This window comes from Neofelis nebulosa, chromosome 14 (assembly GCF_028018385.1).
Source record: "Neofelis nebulosa isolate mNeoNeb1 chromosome 14, mNeoNeb1.pri, whole genome shotgun sequence".
In the NCBI taxonomy this organism is placed as follows: domain Eukaryota; kingdom Metazoa; phylum Chordata; class Mammalia; order Carnivora; family Felidae; genus Neofelis; species Neofelis nebulosa.
The window spans coordinates 23915070-23927262 of NC_080795.1; the positions used below are offsets into that span (position 1 = coordinate 23915070).

The 12193-nt window shown below is 42.1% G+C and overlaps 1 protein-coding gene across 3 annotated transcripts in view; it reads left to right on the forward strand.

The window, feature by feature from the left end:
- Positions 1–12193, forward strand: part of GDAP1 (ganglioside induced differentiation associated protein 1) — a 46854-nt gene that overhangs the window by 1776 nt on the left and 32885 nt on the right. For all 3 annotated transcript variants that reach the window (XM_058699885.1, XM_058699884.1, XM_058699887.1), the window contains one exon: positions 4651–4768. In XM_058699885.1, the coding sequence (XP_058555868.1) occupies positions 4727–4768 (42 nt within the window). In that variant the 5' untranslated portion in view covers positions 4651–4726. Of the gene's footprint in view, positions 1–4650; positions 4769–12193 lie in introns of those variants that run through there.

Below are 12193 nucleotides of genomic sequence, written 5' to 3' on the forward strand. Positions count from 1 at the left end.
TTTTTCTTTTTAAACTGTTTTTTCTCATGAAGTAACTTTTGTCCTTTTGCCTTTTTATTGTTTAAAAAATCTACACCCGTTTGTGTTAGAATCCATATAGGAACATCTCACGGCTAAGTTTTTGTTTGCAAGCATGGTGGAAACCCTTTAAAAAAATTTTTTTTTAATGTTTATTTTTGAGAGGGAGAGAGAGCGAGCGTGCGCGTGCACAGTAGGAAAGGAGCAGAGAGGGAGACACAGAATCTGAAGCAGGCTCCAGTCTCCAAGCTGTCAGCACAGAGCCCAATGTGGGGCTTGAACCCACGAACCGTGAGATCATGACCTGAGCCAAAGTCGGATGCTTGACCAACTGAGCCACTCAGGCACCCCAGAAACACTTTTTTAAAAAAACTTTTCCTAATGAGCTCTCATGCAAATGATGGATTTTTCTGAAATAAATTCTCACTGAGCAAGTTTCTGGCTTCTGTGACGGATGTCTACTCCATCTGTGGTGGGTGGACAGAGGATGATGATGCACACATATCTGGATAGAATATGGAGATTAGGGGAAGATAAGAGACAAGGCCATTTGTCTCTTTATCTCTTGCTGTCCGTAATAGATGTCTTCTTTGGAAGGAATCTTCATTAAAAGAGATAATCCACCACCAGATATGTGGTATTCCATTTCAAGTAATTATAATCCTAACCTGAGTCTGCCATTGGCTCTCTTCATGGGAGGAAATTAGTATCGAATTTTTGGTTCAAAATTCAAAAGAACAACTTTGGCACAGTAACCATTTAAGCCATGCTTCCACTTAATCTGCTGCCATCACAATGGAATGTTTCCCCAGTCACACTGATGTGTTTGTTAATGTAAGTGTTCAGGTTCAATGGTTGGAGAAGACTGGGAAAGAGAAGTAGGAGAAGGAAGAGGTGCTGACAGTGAGGGCATTGCATATAGTAAGAAGTGGAATAATGTTGCAGTTCACTAGTCGGGGTTAGTAATGTCCTTATTTTCCCTCTCACTCTGAACCTTTGCCCTGGATAAGGGGGAGTTGAATTTAGCTTTAAGAAGGGATTAGTAAGAAGAGAATGTGAATGTTGGTTTGACAGGTGGGATGGGGGAGGCCATCAAAGCCCAGGGGCCAACAACCACTCTAGCAGTTTCTTTTTCTCCATGCTCAAAATTCAACTATTATAGGCTTCTATTCTAAAAAAATTTGTAACAAAACGTAAGCCATTTTGAGTGTGAATGTCTAGTGACAACCTGTTGGTGAGGATGTTTTGTTTAGAATTTAATACTTTATGATGAAGATGTGCTTAAAAATGTATTGGGGACCCCATTTTATTTACATATTGGAATTGTTGAAATTCTTGGTAAATATTTACAAATGACAAAGTCTAATCTGTAGGTGTGTATGGTCTAAAGTGTGTTTGCTGCTTCAACGTGTGTAAAAAATCACATGCAATTAAAATTACTGCATTAGGTAAATAAATCAAACTGAGTATCATTATCGCATTTGTAATACAGCATTCATAAAAATTTAATGTAGTGTGGAATAGATACAAAAGTTAAGAAATATGGTTATAAGCTCTGCAGACAACTTGATATCAAAAGGGGAAGAAAATTCCAAAATTAATGGTCTTCAAAACTTTGAAGGCAAATACTAAGTGCCAGATACAGTGCTAAGTTCTTTACATGCATTAATTCATTTAAATCTCATAATAACATAATACCCATGCGATTAATATTAGTGGTATAATTTTTTTTTACAGAAGAAGAAAATAAAGTTTAAGACATTTATGTGCCCGAGATCATTCTGGGTAGAAATGGTCCAGCTGGGATTCAAACCAGGTCTGTCTGACTCTAGAGGTAGTTCGTTCTCTCTCTCTCTCTCTAATTTGAGAGAGAGTATGAGCAAGCTGGGGAGAGGGGCAGGGAATGGAGAGAGAGAGAGAGAGAGAGAGAGAGAGAGAGAGAGAGAGAGAATATGAATATCCCAAACAGGCTCTACACTCAGCATGGAACCTGACGTGGGGCTTGATCTCAGAACCATAAGATTATGTCCTGAGCCAAATGCTCAACTGGCTGAGCCACCCAGGCACCTCAGACATGGTTCTCTTTATTACCATTCTTCACTGGAGCAAGGATTATTAGAGCTTTCAAATGAGGGAAGGAAGTGGCTGGGTGGAGAGCAGGAAGGGCTGGTGAAGGTGACATTTATTTCTTATATTTTAGACTAGCTGGACAGATGAATGGTGATACTACTGTATAAAATCAAAGAAATGGAGGAAAGGGGCACCTGGGTGGCTCAGTGGGTTAAGTGGCTGACTTTGGCTCAGGTTGTGATCTTGCGGTTCATGAGAGCCCCCTCGACATCGGGTTTTGTGCTGACACCTCAGATCCTGGAGCCTGCTTCAGATTCTATGTCTCCCTTGCTCTCTGCCACTCCCCTGCTTGTGCTCTCTCTCTCAAAAATAAACAAACATTTAAAGAAATAATAGAGAAATGGAGGAAGAAGAGTAAATTACAGAGGTGGGAAGATAGGTTTGTTAAGGAGAAAAAGATTCAGACATATATCCCAGGGGAGATGTTCATTAGACAGTTGGGTAATGCAGGTCAAAAACTAGAAATAAATTAGTCAATAAGTAAATAATTCTTAACTTGGCTCCATCTTCTCTAAGTCATTGCCCCATGTTCATCCAGGACTGGTGGCTCATGCCCTCTTCACCCCACACACTGTTCCCTGTCATTGTCCTGAGCAGCTTTGTCCTGCCTCACAGTCCATTGTCTTTCTCAGCATCATGACCTTTATCCTAATGTATCATCAGACACAGTCTGGACCTTACTTTGACGGTGATGTAGGCCAGCTTGAAAGCTGGAAGTTTACAATCCTACTCTTTGACAACACTGTCTGGTCTTTTCCACACACTGAACAAGCCCTTGACTAACCAGTCTTTACTCCTTTCATGCACTACATGTCCTCCTAGCCCTTCCCTACCCTGCCTGAAGGCCCTGGTGAATGATTTCTACCACACTGTGCTTTACACAGTGATCTCCTGGTGCCTGCCCAATCCCCAATCTCATCCCCTGCTCTTAAGAAGCCCCTTCTGGAGACAATCACATCATGTACTGAATGCCATTGCCATGGCAAATGTCAGTCTTTCCACACACACAGCAGATCTCTTCCCAGGAAACTTCCAGATGCCTGTCACCTGCTCCCCTCTCAGCCCCAGCTGCTTCCCATTGAACAGGGGCCTTTCTTTTCCCTCACAGAGGAGAAGGGCTAACTTGGGAACATCTTCCCTCTTTTTCCTCTCTTTGAAACTTAACATTGGTTCTCATTTTCTTCCTTTTCCCATCTACTCTGTCCCAGAGGAAAAGATATCCCTTTTCTTTTCCTTGTTCTGGGTCAATTCCTCCTCTCATTTGAATATGCTGTAATTTCTTTTCTTCTGTCCAACAAACATGCTCATGTGTCCTCCATGTAAAGACAGTCCAAATTTCCTGGTTCACCTCAAGTGCTCTATGTTTGTTCTTCTCGAAACTGCTGACCTCCTTGAAAGTCTATTACATTCATAAAACATACATATTCAATTATCATATATGTTCATATATACATTCACGTATCCCAGCTCTCATTCGCAGGCCTCTGGATTTGGGTTCTGTCCTCATGAGTCTAATGAAGCTAATCTCACCATTAGGGACCTCCTAGCTGACAGATATAATGGCATCTCTTCAATTTCTATCCCACTAGTGGCAGCTGTGAATTTGATACTTGTGAGCAGTTCTCTCCCTCAGCTTCTGAAAAACCCGCATCTCTCGCCTCTGCTCGCTCTGTACCTCTCCCACCACTGCGGCTGTCTCATCCCCTGTATGTTCTTCTTATCCCTTTCTAGTCTCCTTAATTTTAGGCTGTCTTTTGTGTTCTAAGCATTAGCTTCTTGGTAGCAGAATTTTGTATAATTGCTGGATACTTGTTGGGTTATCTTATCCAACTAGGCAATCCTGCCCTAGGGGCTAAGAGTCTAATTTAGAAATAGTCTAATTCAGGTATAAAAACACCAGCTGAGCCTTATTTAAGTCTTAAGGGCAGTGCTTTAGTTTCTTCCCATGACTTGTCCCTTGTGGCTCTCTGCCTGCTCTTCCTAATGGGCAGAGATCCATGTAGACTTAGTGTACATGTCCAATGATAAGGCTTACAAAAGGTTTCAGGAAAGTTCTCACAGTGACAAAGATGAAAACAGACTAAAGGGAGACTTAAAACAGGCAGTAAGCTTGAAGACACCGTGTGGCTGCAGGTCTGTACCAAAGACCCAGTACCTGAAGGAAGCCAAACATAAAATGTACGTGTGTCTGTGTTTATGTGCATATGTGTGCAGATATGTACATGTATATATGAGTAGTGGGTTAGGTTTGGAGACGCAGAGAAGTAGAAGGCTCAGCCCTTGCTCCTAAGGGTATAAAACATCTCTTTAGAGGCAGAAGATCTAAAAAGAAAAGTAATAAAGGGACAAGGGAGGCAACTACAAGCAGCAAATAGATGCCAAGTGTCCTAGGAGCTCAGAGGACAGAGTGATTTTTGTGGGCTACAGTACCTGAAGCTGTTTGTAGGAATCACATGCATATTGTTTCAGTCTGTGGGTAAAATAGAAGGGGCTCTCTTGCAGACATCTATACAGGATGACCTTCTTGCGTGAAGAGCTGCCCTACAGAGGGAGGGAGTGAAGGGAACCCACGCATGCGATGGTGAGCAAGAGGAGGCCTCCTGGAATCTGCAGACATAAGGTGATAAGTTCACTTCTCTTGTGCTACCTGGAAAGTCACAGTGCTTTATTCTGAAAATAGGAAGATGTTGAGGCAACTGGATATTGGAAACAGCACACATTGGGGGTGGCAAAGGAATATAAAAACATATTTGGAAGTGCTGGCATTTTTTCGATTTTTACTTAAAATATAGTTAGTTAATACACAGTGTAGTGTTAGTGTCCAGTGTACAATATAGTGATTCAACACTTCGTACAACACCCGGTGTTCATGGGAGTGTTGGTATTAAGATGTTAAAAGTTTTGAAAATTGATGAGATAACCCTTTTATAATGAATTGAATAAAGAACGGAGGCACACAATTTGCTGAAGGCACAACTAAAGGTAAGTAGCTGGTAGATGCCTGATAGCTGAAGGAGAGAAAAAAAAATCAATCATTAGGAAGTAAAAAGAAAGGTAAGTTACAACTGGGGCATGAAGAGCTCTGGAATGGAATTTGAAATAATAGCCAATAATAGAAAAGGCTGTCTTCTAACTGAATGACACAGGAGAATGTTTTATCCTTGCCAACTGTTGCTGTCCTGATCCACAGCTCACCTCAACATGCACACTTCGAAGCCTTGTTGGATTCTTCAGGTGCTGACTGTGTTCCAGATAAAGCTTAAATTCCTCTTCCTTTCCTTAAACATGTCCTAGCATTTTTGTCATCGCTGGCGTTTTACTTATTGCTTTCCCATGGCAAGCACTTGGTAAAGCTTACTGAGAAGTAGAAACACTCTATGGGGTGGCCATGGAGAGCAGCACTCAGATCTCCCTTAGAGAGACCCTGCAGTGAGGAGGGTACTTATCAGACAGCCTCTAGCTGGTGCAACTTCGGATCTGCTGTGGTGGTCACATCAAGGCCACATTCTTCCCAGGATGCCCCCTCCAAAACAAAAGGCAAACTGCTGTATCTTATGCCTTCTTATCCAGAAAGGTAGCCCTCTTGGGCCCTGGAAGCAACACAGATCACACTTGCAAACTGCTGCCGCCTATGTACTGAGTGACACGGAGGAAAGCTACCATCTTGGAGAGGGCTCAGAGCAGGGAAGAGTTTTGCAGAAGGCCCAAGCTGTAATGCAGGCACCCCTGCCTCTTGGGCCATACGATCAGGCAGATCCTTTCGTGTTGGTGTTTGGTGTCAGTGGTGAGAAAAGATACAGTAGGGAGATCATGGCAAGCCCCAGTGGAAGAATCAAAATGCAGGTCCGTGGGGGATTTGAGGCAAGGCTATATTATCTGCAAAAGAGAATTGTCTATCTTTCTTAAAAAAAAAAAAGTTTATTCTGGGGGGAGAGGGGCGGAGGGAGAGAGAAAATCATAAGCGGGCTCCATGCCGTCAGCACAGAGCCCAACACGGGGCTTGATCTCACGAACCTTGAGATCACCTGACCCGAAATCAAGAGCTGGACACTTAACTGATGAGCCACCTAAGAGCCCCTAGAATTGTTTATCTTTTGAGAAACAGTTCCTGGTAAGTTGCTTGACCTTGGTAGAAAAGGAATGCTTGATCATAGGACACCAAGGGACCAGTCATCTAGAATTTCCCATTATAAACTGGGTCTTGTGGAGCCTGCCAAAACAAAAATCAGAAGGGGTCAAAGTAGTATACTGTAAGTTGGATACAGTATGTACAGAGTCAAGCTGAGTGGAAGCAGGGGGCATGAGTAAGTTACCAGAACAGGTTGCCCAGACCCCCATATATGTAGTGTTGCACTAGGACCCCTTCCCTAACTCTCACCTGTGGGAAGATTGGGGTTCTATACAACTAGCTGAAAAAGGAAACAAAGCCTGCACTTGGTTTATAGATGGACAGGCTCAGTATGCAGGTGAAGCTGAAAATGAATGGAGGCTGCACTCAGGAGTGGTCTCGAAAGTCTCTAGAGAGGGAGAATCTTTCAGAGGGGCAGAGTTGTGAGTGGTAAACCTGGTCATCTATTTTGTGTGGAAGGAAAAGTGGTCTGAGGTAGGAATGCATGTAGACTTCTGGGTAATGGGTAACAGCCTGGGCATCTAGTCAGAGGCCTGGAAGGAAAGAGACTAGAAGATTGGAGACATGGAAGTTTAGGGTAGAGACGTGGGAATGAACACATGGGAATGGACAGGAAATGTAAAGAGTTTTGTGTTGCATGCCAATGCCTTCCATGGGAGAAGCACTGAAAACCCAAGCAGACAAAAGTACTCAGCCAGTTGATGTCAGCCCTCTTCCTTATCAACCACCCCAGATCTGGAATAAGGGACGTATGAATTTAGTGGCCTCAGTGGCAGAGATGGAGGTTATACATGGGCCCGCCAAGAAGGACTCAGGCTTATCAAGGCCAATTTAGCTACTTCTGCCTCTGAATGTCCAACCTGTCAGCAACAGAGACTAGTTCTTGAGAATACCAATAATTTGCTTGGTGCCGAGTTGACTATATATTGAGCCCCTTCCAGCCTGGAAGAGCCAGTGGTTTATCCTCTCTAGGGAGAGACTCTCTTCTGGGTATGGGTTTACCTATTCTGCTCACAGAACCTCAACCAGTATCACCACTAGCCAGGAACTTATAGAATACCTGATCACAGGCATGGAATTTCGCACGTCACGAGTGACCAGGGGACCTACTTCAGAGTGAACGAGATCCTAAAATGAGCCCTGACCATGGGATCCATTGGTCTTACTACATGCTGCTTTACATATTAGATACTGCATGCCTCTATTGTCTATGAGGAGCTAGCCTCACAGAGTGATGGAATGGTCTAAAGGCACAGCTCAAGTTCCAATTTGCTGGTAGTGATCTGCAAAGGTGGAGTGGTGCCCTTCAGGATGCAGTATATTCACTAAATCAGTTTCTGTGTAGCACTATGCTCAGTAGGAAGAACCCATAGGCCTGGGAACTAAGAGGTGGAAGCAAGTGTACCTCACTCAACCTCATGTCCAATGACCTGTTCATGGTCTTTGTTCTTCCTGTCCCTGTAAGTCTGGGCTTTGCAGGGTGTCTAGTAGGGAAGTACTTTTGTAAGAGGACAAAATGAGAGTCCTGTTTAACTGCAAGTTTTGAGGAGGAAGATGCTTTTCTATAATGGGGACAGTAGGGAAGATATGTGGAACACAGGTGGTCCATTGGGTCCTTTCTGGTACTCCACTGACCCTTTATGACTATGGATGCACAAATTCAGCGTACCTGGTATGAGAAAGGCATTGTTTACCCAGATTCAGACCCTCTAGGAATGAAAGTTTAGGTCACACCACCAGGTAAACCACTAGAACCTGCCGCTAAGGTAGGTGAGGGGAATTTAGAATGGTTAGAGGAAAGGGAGAAGATAATCATTCACAGCCCCAAGACCTACTACAGTCTACTGCTACTGTGGACCTACTACAGGGCTCCTATTTGTCCCATTAACTCTCCTTTTCTAAGCTTTCCCTTAAGAAGAGAGCTCCCTAGGGGCGCCTGGGTGGCTCAGTCAGTTAAGTGACTCTTGATTTCTGCCCAGGTCATGATCTTTGAGGGTCGGTTGTGAGATCGAGCCCTGCGTCAGGCTCTGCACTGAGAGAACGGAGCCTGCTTGGGATTCTTTCTCTCCCTCTTTCTCTGCCCCTCCCCTAATTGTGTGTGCGCTCTCTCTGTCTTGCTCTCTCTCTCCCTCTCAAAAATAAACATTTTTTTGAAAAAAAGAATAAAGTTCTCTATGAAATGATATGGAAAACTCCCTAAGATCTATTAAATGCAAAAAACAAGGTACAGTATAGTGTGTGTAACATGGCTGTATTTTTCATTTGTATGTATGTAAAAACCTGTAAAGATACAGAGAAAAATAAAGGGAAGCGGGTGGCAGTGCTTCCTGAAGAGCATTTTGATTTGCTTTTAATTTGAACCTTGAAATTGTACTACCTATTGATAATTGTAATCAATTTTGCATCTTAGCATGTTATTTTAAAAGTCAGTACTTTATACATGATTGCATAGACTGCTGGTTGGCATATGACACAGTAATGTGTATAGTAGTGAGTGGACCTAATGAATTTTATGACCCTCAAAAACAGCGTCCAAAATGGAAAAAGACTGGGTAGTCCAGATGGCATGAGTGATTTCTGACTCACCAACTGATTGAATAATTCATAGGTTGTCTGCCTGGCTGTGGCAGAGTGGACATTTAGAAACCTCCAGCTGTATACTGGTGTATCATTCCTGCTGTGTTTGCTGGTCTGAAAAGTTTGCTACTTCTGGGAGGTAGTAGGCACCACCATGTTTTTTCTTCTATGTTACAGCCTAGGCTAAATTATGCCTCATTTCCACACCTCAGATCCATATGAAATATTCCTTTAGGACTGATACTTCATCAAAGTGCAGGTTCAAATCTCTTGGTGAACACTTTCAAAAGATGCTTGTTCAGGTTCCCCCCTCCCCTAGCAAAATCTCATCACATACATTCTGAGAGCATCCCCATGATCCTAATGTATTTCCCTGATGAAGAATCACTTATGTAGGGCAATTTCCAAAACTCCCCTCATGACAATCATCAGGGGTTACTTGTGAAATAATACACATGCCCAAGTGTCTCCCATGGTGAATTCTGATTTAGTGGGTTTCAGTTGGGGCTCAGGAATCAGAGTGTTCTTCAGGGAAACATTGTAGGGCAGGCAGTCCCTCCATGTGGACTACCTTATAGTCCATAAATTTATAAAACAAATTCAATGTTGCCTGACACCAGTGATCCTAATATTAGTTCATCTTTCTTGCATGGATTCTCTTTCAGAATGCTATGATATTATAAATAATATTCTCCCATCATTTTAAAAGCAAAATTCAAAAGGACTATGTAAGAGCCTGTCTCCTGAGGATAAATGCACAGCAGACAGTGAATACTTACAAAATAAAACAAGCCATTAATGGGGTGGCCTTGCAATCTAGACCTTAACAAAAATCTGATAACTCTAGACCAAATCAGTTGGTGGCCAGGAACAATCTCCATTCCTTCCCCTAACATCTCTGGAGCATTGACTCAGGGAGTTATGCTATGTTTAGTGATCACTGGCTTTGAGAGGACTGTCTCCTTCATCCATCTTGAAGCAGCAGGGCACAGAGTCTGGGCTAAGATGGGAAGACCTGAGGGTTACCACACAGCAAAGGACCTTGAGCCCCAGCTCCTGAGGTTTCCAGACAGTTTAGAATTACCTGGCAAGTGTCATGTGGCCTTGGACTAGCTGGGCACTGTGGCAACTGGGCACACTGGCCTGCCCCCTGCTACTGATTATTGGTACCTGGATTAGCTAGGTTTTCTGTCACTCTTGGGAGTTTAGAGCAGTGTTGAGATAGGAGGGGCTTAGGGTTAAACACATGGGAAGAAAATGTGTCCAAATGAACCTGGGACCACGTCTTCTAGATTTAAAAAAAATAATTATATCCGTTAAGTGAAAAAAAAAATCTATTATGAGCAAATGGTTTAGAGAAGACTGAATCATACATATCTTAAGAGCCATTCTGCCCAATCGCTAACTGAATTTTACTAAAAAAAATCTGTAGTCTTTATAGTCACTTTCACACTGGCTATAATGTGTATATTTTTTATTTGATTAGAGTCTCAGGGGCTGGCTTTATGCAAGGGTGGTTTCAGTTTGTGGTTCTTTTTCACCTCAAAGGCCAAAATTTATCATTTCCCTAAAAATTTATCATTCTTTAGATTGTCCCATGTTAATGTCATCATTATTTAAAAGACATTAAAGTGTTTTCAGTTACTTTACTCCTGTGAATGTAGTCTTCAGGTTTTCCTTCTGTTCATTTACTATATATATGTTATATATTTATATATATATATATATATATATATATAATATACACACTATATAATATATATATTATGTAATATATATTTAATTACATGTAATAATCATGTAATGTACAGTCCACTGAGGGGGGTGTGGATAGATAGTAAGTTAATATTGAAAATCGCTGTAATATAGAAGAAAAAGTAATGCTATGGAAAGGAATGTCAAGCAATACTTTCATTTAGATTGCAGGGTCAGGAAAGGCCTCCCCACCCATCTAGCCATCCATCATACCAATAGATACTGCTCAGATGCTTCTCTAACAAAGTGACATTTAAGCTAAGCTCTGAAGAACGAGTAGGAAATAGCCTGGAAAATACATAGGAGATCAGCTGGAGAAGAGGAAATAACTGTGAGGTAGAACAGAGCTTGGCACATAGAAGGAACTGAAGTGGGAAAATATGCTGAGGCTCACTGAGCAAAGGAGAGGATCTTGGTGAGAGATGATAGTGAGGAGGGAGGCAGGAATGAGGGCATATTTGTGATCTTATTCTAAGAGGTCAGTAAGAAATGATGATGTTTTGTCACTTATGCCATAGTTGGAGGTAGGGTAGAGAAAAAAAGAGGAAGAAGGGTAGTGCTGGAAAGAAAAATACGAAATTAGTGCTAAATGCCAGCCTCTCCTTGTTCATTCTGATACACACCCTGAAGCAAGATATGACCCCCCTCTTCTGGAGAACGGTGTTTTTCAATCTTGAGAGATGTACAAATAGCTTTTGAAGGAAAAAAAAATTATCCAGATCTTCCTCCCATGGTGGTTTAAATAATTTTATTTTTATTTGAATGTGTGATCTTTGCATATGTATACTTAAATATGTAAACCACAAAGTATACTTCTGTATGCTTAGTTTATTTACAACATGAAACAACGTAAGTTGAAAGCGATACTGAAATTAACAACCTGAATTTAATGTGACAGGTGATGTTTTGATGAATTGAAACTAATGCTTACATTTTAAAAAATTATAGCCATGCCCACAGAGACATAGCTTCTCCTGATTCAGCACATGGTGATGCCTTTGAGGACTCCTGTATGGGATCTATTAGGAAGCCTTTGTACGGTGTACTGGCATGCCATTTGACTATTGCTTGGTAGAAGTGCATCATTTACAACTAGGTCTGCCTCTCTTCTCATTAGTCATAAACAAAGTAGAAAGACTCAGTGCCAAAGTTAGCCTAAATGTTAATACAAGATCAGCAACAGTCCATGGAGATGGAAAAATCTGGAATTACTAGACCCCTTAGAATACATGGGTTAACTCCCACGGGCATGTGGACTTCTGTTTGGAAGACAGTTCTATATGAGAGTGGATTATTCCCAGAGTCTTCCTAGAGGAAACTATTCCTTTTCACAGAGCCATGGGGACAGGATGAATTGTTTCTTTTAACAGTCTCCAAAGGGATCTTTGGAATCCAAGGTTTGGTGGAGTCCAGAGGGATCATTAAGTTTTGAGCCTAAGGAGAGACCAACTGGGGTGTCGTCAACAAGTGCCCGTGGTTCCTGTTTACGGCAAGGAAGACAAGATCAGAAAGAGGCAATCCAGAGGTCTCTGCCTCCCTGGCCTTGTGGGTGAAAAGGCTTCTAGCACTAGCTTCCCAAGTCAG